Source organism: Solanum stenotomum, chromosome 3 (genome assembly GCF_019186545.1).
Source record: "Solanum stenotomum isolate F172 chromosome 3, ASM1918654v1, whole genome shotgun sequence".
Classification (NCBI taxonomy): Eukaryota; Viridiplantae; Streptophyta; class Magnoliopsida; order Solanales; family Solanaceae; genus Solanum; species Solanum stenotomum.
Window position 1 is genome coordinate 54328644 of NC_064284.1, and position 9887 is coordinate 54338530.

Genomic DNA, 9887 nt, shown 5'->3' on the forward strand with positions numbered 1-9887 from the left:
AATAATATGTGTTAGCTATTACAGTTATTTGTTCCCCTGTTATTAAATTTATGTTCGTAGCTCTTCTTAAACAAGAAGAGTATCCTAGATTAGAAACATATAAACAATGGGAACAAAAATATGTCCAAATGCTAATAAATAAATAGGAAACAATCAAAGTTTGTCAACCTAACTACTTAAATTAGTTGAGGTGAGGCTTACTTATTTGAGTTGATAAAAAAACTAAAGAGTTATCCTCTCATTACTCCTTACATTTCTATGAAATGTGATAAAATAATTACGTTCTCTATATTATAAAGGAATGACAAAGATCAGGAGAGACATTACAGCTTGATATGAAGAATTTTTAGGCTGGAGATTATTTAGACATATTGAACAATAAGAAATATAAACAGTTACCATAAGCTGGAAAGTCATTTATGGTCCATAAAACAGCAGCATGCATCTTGAAGCACTCCCCTGTGGAAGCATCAAATGTCTCTACACCATCACTCCATAACTCTTTCAATTCATCAACCAAAGGCCGCAAGTAAACATCAATATCCTTTCCAGGTGCTTGAGGACTAGGAATAAGTAAAGCATTTCCATGGAGGAAGATTATAAGGAAATAAAATTACAGGCCACATGCTATAGTTTGTGCTCATATTCCCAAATGGGTTGAAACCATCAGTCGCGAGGCCAAGTCTAATATTACGTGGTTCTTGTGCAAACCACGTATGATTCTTATCAAAATCTTTCCAAGCTTCAGAATCAACTAGATGTCTTAACACATTCATCTCATCAAGATATGTTTCTTTATGCCACCTCATGTCAGTGCTTGTCTTTTTGGATATAAATAATCTTTGAAGTCTCGGCTTTAAGGGAAAATATCGTAAGACTTTATGAGGAATCTTTTGACCCTTTCCCTTTTCAATTTTCCACCTTGAAGTACCACATTGTGGACATTCTTGTCTATCTTTAAATTCACCCCAATAAAGAACACAATCATATTTACAAGCATGAATCGAAATGTATCCTAATCCCAAACCTTGTAGCATGTTTTTGGCATCATAATGCGACTTAGGAAGTGTCTCGCCATTAGGCAATGCATCTCGTAGCAACTCTAACAACATATTAAATGACTTGTTGCTCCACTGATTGTACACTTTCAAGTGGAGCAATTTCACAACAAATGAAAGCTTCAAGAATTTTTTGCATCCCGGGTACAATTCACATTCAACTTCTTTCAACAATTTCTCAAATTTCTTTGCTTCGCTCTCGCTCAAATTATCACATCCATTGTTACTGGATGTTGTCTCCTGATTGGCTTGTGATTTCCCACCGATTTCTTCTAACATGTCATGTATTTCATTATGGCTGACATTTTCTTCATTTATCCATTCCTCATTTTCATCTTCATTGTCAATTGCTTCATCATTATCTCTCATTTGTGATTGTTCTCCATGGTATATCCATTGCACGTAATCTTTCATAATTCCTTTCAATAACAAGTCATCATATACTACATCTTGTGTTTGAAAATTTATATTTAAACAATCTTGGCAGGGGCATCGAATTTTAGTATTTCGATCAAAGCGAGTTCGGCTAAGTTTCATAAAAGATTGGACACCCTCTACATATCTTTTAGAGAACTTTGGTTCATGCATCCATCCCTTATCCATGATAAACTGCACAAACATATCACCAAATAATAATTAAATACTATAAAAAAAATGACTTCACAAGGTAAAATTAATTTTAAGCTCTTCGCAGGTCTTTCGAAAACACAATAGATGCCACAACAATCAAACTGTTGTTAAGCCTAGCAACTGCTGATGCTTGAGCTATATGACCAAGTAGTATAAAACCTACTTGACTACCTAAAACTCACTCCCAATCAACTCCTAATATCACTCGGTAAATCAGACTTCACTAGTCAACAAAATCGTCTCTCAGACAATCTGTCGAACATGTTGCAGGCATCCTAATATAAGCTTTGTTTTGGCAGCAATGAACGGGTGTTCTACCCTTCTGAAAAGTTTAGAACTTTAGTTTATATTTCAGAATAACATTCACAATAATCCCTATTCATAGGGACTCATAAACTGCGTCACTAATAAAGCACATAATTCATGTAACTTTGCATAAATATGGGCTTGAAGCCTGAAGGGGATATGGGATGGTTCTGATAGCAAACAAGAGAGAGAAGAAACATAGAACCTTACCTGAATATATATTAGCGAGGTGGAGGTATGAGCAAAAAGATCAGTGACAAGTCCCACAACTACTGAATAGGAGAATCGTGAGAGCTAAACAGATGGGAAAGATGGGCATCTTTTGTTTTGGATGAGAAATAATGAGAGTAGATGTTGGGTTGTTTTGAAATCAGAGTGCAAAAAACATATCAACTTTAGCTCATTTATCAATAAAAAGTAATGAATCATTTATATATTTGACTCATCTAATGACTTTTCTTTTTGTTCCCCTAAATTTTATTTCTTATCAACTTTATTCACTTGATTATATATTTTATATTTTTGCCTGATATGTGTCTCTGAGATTTCGGTCATATAGTGTAGGAGGTACTTGTGCCTTATCCCACAATACTAACATCAAAGAAAAAGTTTTTAGACGTGAATGATACAATACAAAAAGACAGTTTTTTTAACAGCTTGAATTGCTAATTGAAAATTCCCCAAACCAAACATTATGGAATTATAGTACCGAAAAAGAATAGAGGAACATTGTACCATTCCATTTTAATTTGGTATGATATTGATATAGGATTTTAATTTGGATCAATGTGGCATGTAAATATTACAATATGTTATTTTTAACTTCTATAAAGTATTTCTTTATAAACAATTGTTTTTATTATAATGGCAAGATAGTTAAATTTATTTTTAAAATGTTAATATTTATTTATTTTTTTAAAAAACACGTGGAATGTCACATATCGTACTAATTGGAATATATTTTAAGATATTCCAATCACGCCAATAATGACGGGATGATTACGCACTGGAATTCCACAGATTTCAACTATAAAATTATTTTACATCTTATAGCGTACAGATTTACAACCTTGTAATTGCTTCTAAATTTATATTTATATATATATATATAAATATATATTTCAAATAAGCTTTTAAGATAAATAGCTTAACTTCCTTCAGAAGAAAACACAACTTAACACTCCTACCACTTCTCAACCTTTCCATATACATATGTGACAAATGAAAAGCGAACTCCTGACTGAAGTTAGATTTCCGAGATTGAAGAAACGTACCAGGTATGAATGATTCCTCTGAAAAAACAGAGAACAAGAAGACTGAAATTCGTTCTTCCCTTTGATTTTTCAGCACTATATTTCTTTGTAACGATTTAAGCTCAATGAAATCAGTTGATGTGCTGTAAGATTTTGTATTTTGTTATGTCAATTAGTTGTTAAATTCTATGTTGCTCACGTTTCTTTGTGCATCTAAGCAACCACTAGAGTTTAGTTCTACATGATCACTTCTTAGTTTTTTTATTTCAGATTTTAGAGGTCTGCACTAAACTTGATTCAATGTAGTTATTCTTTGGTAGAGTATAAGATTTTAATTTTACAAAGAACTCTTTCGACAATCTTCAAAGTCATTACATATAGAGTAGCTCTTGAGAAAAGTTGAATGATCAGTTCTCTCCATCCTTTTGTTTCTCCATCTCCATTGATCTGCCTCATGAATTTCTTAGCCAATATCTCATATATTTCCATTAGATTCTTGTCGTAACAAAGTGCCTTGCCAGCCTCAATACTTGAACGTTGTTGAATGTGCATTCTTGGAAAGACTCAAAACATCATCTAATCCAAAATAGTGTTTGTTTGTTCCGATGAAGGAGACACTAAACTCACCAACACAATCACTTTGTCTGGAATGAGAGTTGGTAATTTGTGTTATTATAAGAATTACCATGAGAAGGATCCTCATAAAAACGGTGATTGACCAGAACAATGGTATTATTAATGTTGTAGAAATTTCTCATATCTTCATGTTGCAGACACTTCTCACAACTGCCTGTAAATCCCAGTTGAATGTAAAATCTCCAGACCTGTGTAATAGAGAGACATATCAAAACACAAAATGTTCATAATTATCATTTGTTGTGCATATGCCATGATATTTTGCAGGGATATAAGAAACATCATGGCTCCAGGAGGACATGTCTATAAGCAAAAAACACTTGCTGGACAAACTGTTTCATCTGCTCAATCTGCCGATGAGTCAAATAAATGTACTCCTGCTACTGCGATAGGTAATACAAATTCTTGTATAAATCAACACATAGCTATTAGTTACTTTTCAGGTTTGAAGCCAAAACTTAAATAGCTAAAGCTTTTAGTTATGTAAAACTTTAATCATAATATTTTTAATTGAATCTAGAAATACTAAAATGTATACACAAGTATATTACAATTAAGATATTATTTCAAACTATCCTTTTCTTAATTAGATGATACGGCAAGATTTAAGAGGGGTCGAGGAAAAACAAGGGGAAAAGGTCTTGAAAAAATGAAGAGGGCTTTAGGGAAAAAGATGGTGATAGAGATCCCAGCTGGAAAAGGAAGACCTGTTAAGGCGGTTCAATCAGCAAAACTCTCAAATGAATTGGGGATAATTGCACGAAATTTTCTTGCGCTTCCAAATAAGTGGAAGGAACTCACTGTAGAGGAAAAAGATGCTGCGCTTATTAGATGTCATGTTAGATTTCTATTTTTGTTATATTTCTTAAATTATAATAAGTAAGTGTTTCATCTTCTTATATGTTATAAGGATTTTGATTTTTATGTGTGTTTTGTTTTAAACCTCTTTTTAGGAGAAGTTTGAAATTAACATAGACGAGCATTACGTCAAAGATAGTTGTGAGGATATTCTCAAAAATAGAAGTCGGCAGTGGCGCTATAAATTGAAAAAGATGTTTGAAAGTGCACTCTCCGAAGAAGTTGCTCGTAAAATTGAAGTGCCAGAACTAACCCCAGAAAATTGGAATAGGCTTTGTGATATGTGGTCGAATCCAGAGCATAAGGTGATCTATATTTAAATATATATATATATACTTTATTTGTTTAAGTGTTATTTGATCTACTTATATTTCTATTTTCATGGTAGAAACGATGTCAAGTAAACAAGGTCAATCGAGCTAAACTTAAATATAGCCATTTTATGGGGTCAAAAGCATTTGTAGCTGCTCGTGCTGAAATGGTAAGTTATGGAACACTTCCTGTATGATTTGTTTGATGATAACATGCTGTGATCGCGAAGAATTTTGAAAGATTCTGTTGTTCCTTTCTTTCCAGACTTGGTACACAGCAGCAGCTAGTACCATTTTGTAGACACTCGCACATTTGCTTCTCCCTTTACAATGTTGCTGAGCCCATTGCACTTCCTCCGTCCACCCTTGATTCGACCTTGTAATGCCCTGCCATTGTAATAAATAACGCCATATATTACCAGCAACTGGACAGTTAAAGAATAGATGTTGTAATGATTCCCCATCGCTCCTACATAGTGGACAAACCTTATCAATTTCCCTCATCCATTGCCCAAGCTTATCCTTAGTCTATAATCTCCCCTTTAATGTTAACCAAAGAATAAACTTCCATTTAGGACATCCCATGTTATTGCATACCATTTTCCTCCAGCTGACTTTGGGTAAATCGCCTAGCAGCAGCTTATACATCTTCTTTATAGAGAACTTATGCATCCCCATGAAATCTGTTACATTAATCCCAACATTCTCTATATACCGCCTGGCTTTAAACACTTTCTGAATCATCCATGAGGCCGTCTTAGGTTCCACCTCCCATATATCTCTTCCTTTGACATAGTATGTATGGACCCATACAACCCATAATTTCTCTTGTTGTATTAAAGAATTCCATAACAGCACTAGTGATCTCTTCTCCCATAACAGACCACCCTTTTTTGAAAAAATAAGCATTAAACCCATCATACCCAAGGCTCTTTGTGTCACTGATGCCTGCTAGTGCTTTCCATATTTCTTCCATCTCCACCTGCCTAACTAGTTGTAGCTGCTGATCTCTTGATAGAACATTACCACCACCCATGACAGTTATGTCCACTGCTGGTAGACTAGTTGCTGCAGAACCTAGCAATTGTTTATAAAACTTTGTAATTTCCCCTTCAACCTGGCTTCCAGATGACAATACTATGCCTTCAAGACTCATCAATTGTGTTATTTGCTTCTGACTTTGCCTAGACTTTAGACATGCATGAAAATACGAGGTGTTAGCATACCCCAATTTCAACCATTGCACTCTAGACTTTTGCATCAAGATGCTCTCTTCAATATTTATCCACCTCTCAAGTTCCACTTTGCATTGTTTTTCATCCATTGCTAGCCTACTAGCTGCTAGGGGATCACTCATGAGGCCTTGCAAATTGATTAGTTGTTTTCGTTTCTGATTTACCCTCTCAGTCACCCCCTTAAACTCCTTAGTATTTAATTTCTGAATCAGCACCTTTACCTTCTTCAAGTTCTGCCATACACCTCTCATTTTAGGATATGTCATACCCCTCCATCCCTTCCTCACAACACCAATGAAATCAGGGTGCTCAGCTATGTGATTAAAAAATTTGAAAGATTTTTGCCCACTATTCTGTCGATCCCCTAAGGGAAAGCTCACAGCACAATGATCTGAAAACAGTGGCTCCATGATGAGTCCTTGAATGTGCTCCCATTTATGTACCCAATTAGCATTTGTTAGGATCCAATATATTTTTCTATGAATGTGCCCATTAGTCCAAGTATATCTCCTACCCAAACACATCATTCCAATCATGCTAGCTGTCTCCATAAACTTTTTGAAGTCCTGCACCTCCCCATCCATCACAGCATTGCTACCAAATCTGTCATCCCCATGTAGAATAGAATTGAAATCACCCATGATTACTAGAGGCTCTGTAACTGCATTTGTAACTTGTGTCAAGCCAGTCCATAAATGTTTCCTATCAGCAATGGTATGCATACCATACACTCCTGTTAGATAGAACCCTGAGCTTTGAGTCGTGACATACCCATGGATGAATTGCTTGTGAACTACATCCACTCTAAACTTCACTTTATTTGGATCCCATAGAATCCATATCCTTCCTCTAGGATCAGTACTATAATTATCCACCCATTCCCACTTTCCAACCATTTTCTGAATTATCTTTCCTGCCTTTCCCTCCTTTATTTTATGCTCCAGCACTACTAGAATAGCTGCTTTATTCCTTCTGCAAAAATTCCTAAACTCAACCTGCTTGTGCACTTTATTCAACCCCCTCACATTCCATGCAATGCACTTCATGTAGGATGGTTATATGTTATGCCCCCAACCAGTCTGTTGAGTTCATCCTCTTGACCTACCTCATTCCTACCCACTTGGCCATAATATTCTAGTGTTTCAAAACCATTAGAAGTACCCACTTCCTGCAGATTCTGTTGAGCCACTTTCCTAGCAGATTTCCCTACGGGATTAGACCACTATTGCTCTTCCTGCATTTTTTCCTTTCCTTTCTCTCCCTCCCCCACTAATTGAGTTTTATATCTTCCTTTATCATCAATCAATGGATTAGTGTTGGGGTCCAACAGCATCCTTGTCCAAGCACCAATAAAATTTTCGAATTCCTTCCTCTTAAGTCTTTCTTTAGCAACTTCATGATGTTCTGCATCCTCAGCTGCCTCGACCATCTCAGCATGCTCATGCTCATTCATGAACATCTCTCATTGTTGTTTATACGGCCAAGCTTACTACAATAAGTTTTTAAATTTATTTTGTAGGGTGACACAACATCTGAAGGGGTCGAACCTGATAGAATTGAGTTCTACAAAAATACACATTACTCAAATGAAAAAGGCTGGGCATCTGAAGAAGCTGAGACTAACTATGTGAGAAGCAAATATTCCAGTCGCATTCAAAATGATTTATTTGTTATTATAATAAGTTTAAATAATTTGAATTATATGTTTTCTAGAACAACATGATTGATTTGAAAGCTCTATATACTTTGGGAGAGTCTTCCATGACTATTGATGAAAATGTGGATGCTATACTCGGCAAAAAGTCGGGGTACATAAAAGGTCTCGGTTATGGTCCAAAACCTAATACTAATCGAGCAACACAAAGGAGAACAGCAGAGTTAGAAGACTCCCTTCGAAAGACGAAGGAGGAAGCTGCTAGTGTCCAACTTGGTTTGCAAAAATGATTGGATGCAGCTGAAGTTGTTGTAGAAAATCAGCAGTCTCAGATAGAAACATTAACTTCACAATTAGATACTCTATCGGCACGTCAAGATGATATTATGAAACAGCTGCAACATTTCATGAGCTTATCCCGATCAAGGTTAGAATTTAGTTTTGTCGTATCTTGGTCTTATTCTTGTCATTTTCCTTTTGTCGAACTGGAATACACCTTTAACTTCATTAAAATATGTGAAAGGACTGGTAGCAGATGTTTTATCCATGAAATGAGTCCTATTTATAGATTTTTAGCACCTAACTTTGTTTCCTTTTCATGAGTTAGTGACGATCATTGATTCTTATCAAGTTATCCATTAAGGTACATTTAATAACCTCATAACTTTATAGTTTGTCCGTATCATGATATCATCAGGTATGAAATAACATCTTAGATTTTCGTTCTCTATTTTGCATAGATTGTGGAAGGTGGAAATCAAGATTAGGTGCGAGAGAAGTGCTTTTGCAATGATATCTCTTGAAGCTGCCTCTATATTTTTATCTTTGTTTTGTTAATGTTTAGCATATCTCAGTTATACTTTAAAGTTGGATAAACGTTACATAATATTAGTTTTTCTTCTAGGAGTATGTAGTGAATATCATTTCGATCTCATTTTCTATTTGTTCTTCATTAGTACCATATAACAGTGTGCAGCTTATTATTATTATTATTATTATTATTATTATTATTATTATTATTATCTTTCTTTCTTTAGTATGTTTTTTATTTAAAAAATTGTATATTTATTATTATGGAACAAACTAGGTTATGAATTTTAAGATATTAATGTATTATTTAAAAAATATAAATTTTCTATAAATTATCAAATTTACAAAATCTAGTTAAATACAAATGGAAAATAGTATTAGTACGAATGACTAATGACAAAACATTTTGTCCTTAAAAGCATAAATTTTAGCGACGACTCTATAATATTTTTTAAGACGGTCATGTTTTCATCATAAAAGTGTAACATTTGGTGACAAAATTATTTTTTGTCCCAAAATAGCCTACTTATTACCTACGAATTGACTTTGTATTTTATGACAATTATGATCGTCTCTAGTTATGACATTCTATAGTGACAATTTTGTTTTGTGAGAAAAAGAAATATTTTTAGTGACGACCTAATTGTTTTCAACTACAAAATTATAAAAAAATTAAAGTTGTCACTAATTTATATATTTAGGGACAAAAAGAGAATTTGTATGTAAAGGGCAGTTTTTTGTGACGGAATAATGTTTGTTCAACGACGAAATACATTTAAATTTAGAGACAACTGACGTCGTCACTAATTACATAATACGATAAGTGCCGCATCAGTTTCGTCGGCATTAATGACCTTTTTAGTGACAAAAACCTACCATTATCTACAAAAAAATATAATTTCTATGATGAACAAGTTTGTCATAGATACTATACATTTGGGGACGAAAAATATTTTCGTAGTAAATAGAACTATAATTAGTGACGAATCAGTAAGTTGTGCCTGTATACATTTGGTAACATATGATTTAGGGACGAATGTTTGACGATTTTTTTTCATCACGGAAGATTTTTGGTGACGAAATATGTTCTTTAGGTGACAAAATTATTCGTAACTGAAAATCAAATTTGTTGTAGT

The 9887-nt window shown here is 34.2% G+C and overlaps 1 protein-coding gene across 1 annotated transcript; it reads right to left on the bottom strand.

Annotated features, from left to right (window-relative positions):
• Positions 1-5377: 5377 nt before the first annotated feature.
• Positions 5378-7333, bottom strand: LOC125859064 (uncharacterized). The gene is made up of 2 exons (XM_049538801.1): positions 5869-7333; positions 5378-5439 (listed from the first exon to the last, which is right to left on the bottom strand). The coding sequence occupies exons 1-2, from the start codon at positions 7331-7333 to the stop codon at positions 5378-5380; spliced, it is 1527 nt and encodes a 508-aa protein (XP_049394758.1).
• Between the last annotated feature and the right edge of the window lie 2554 nt (positions 7334-9887).

What these genes read in the sequence shown, in the direction of transcription:
- LOC125859064 (XM_049538801.1), bottom strand. Translation starts at nt 7,333, where the DNA reads ATGAAGTGCATTGCATGGAATGTGAGGGGGTTGAATAAAGTGCACAAG. An exon ending in TACAACAAGAGAAATTATGG is followed by an intron (nt 5,440 to 5,868) that starts GTTGTATGGGTC and finishes TTACAATGGCAG; the next exon opens with GGCATTACAAGGTCGAATCA.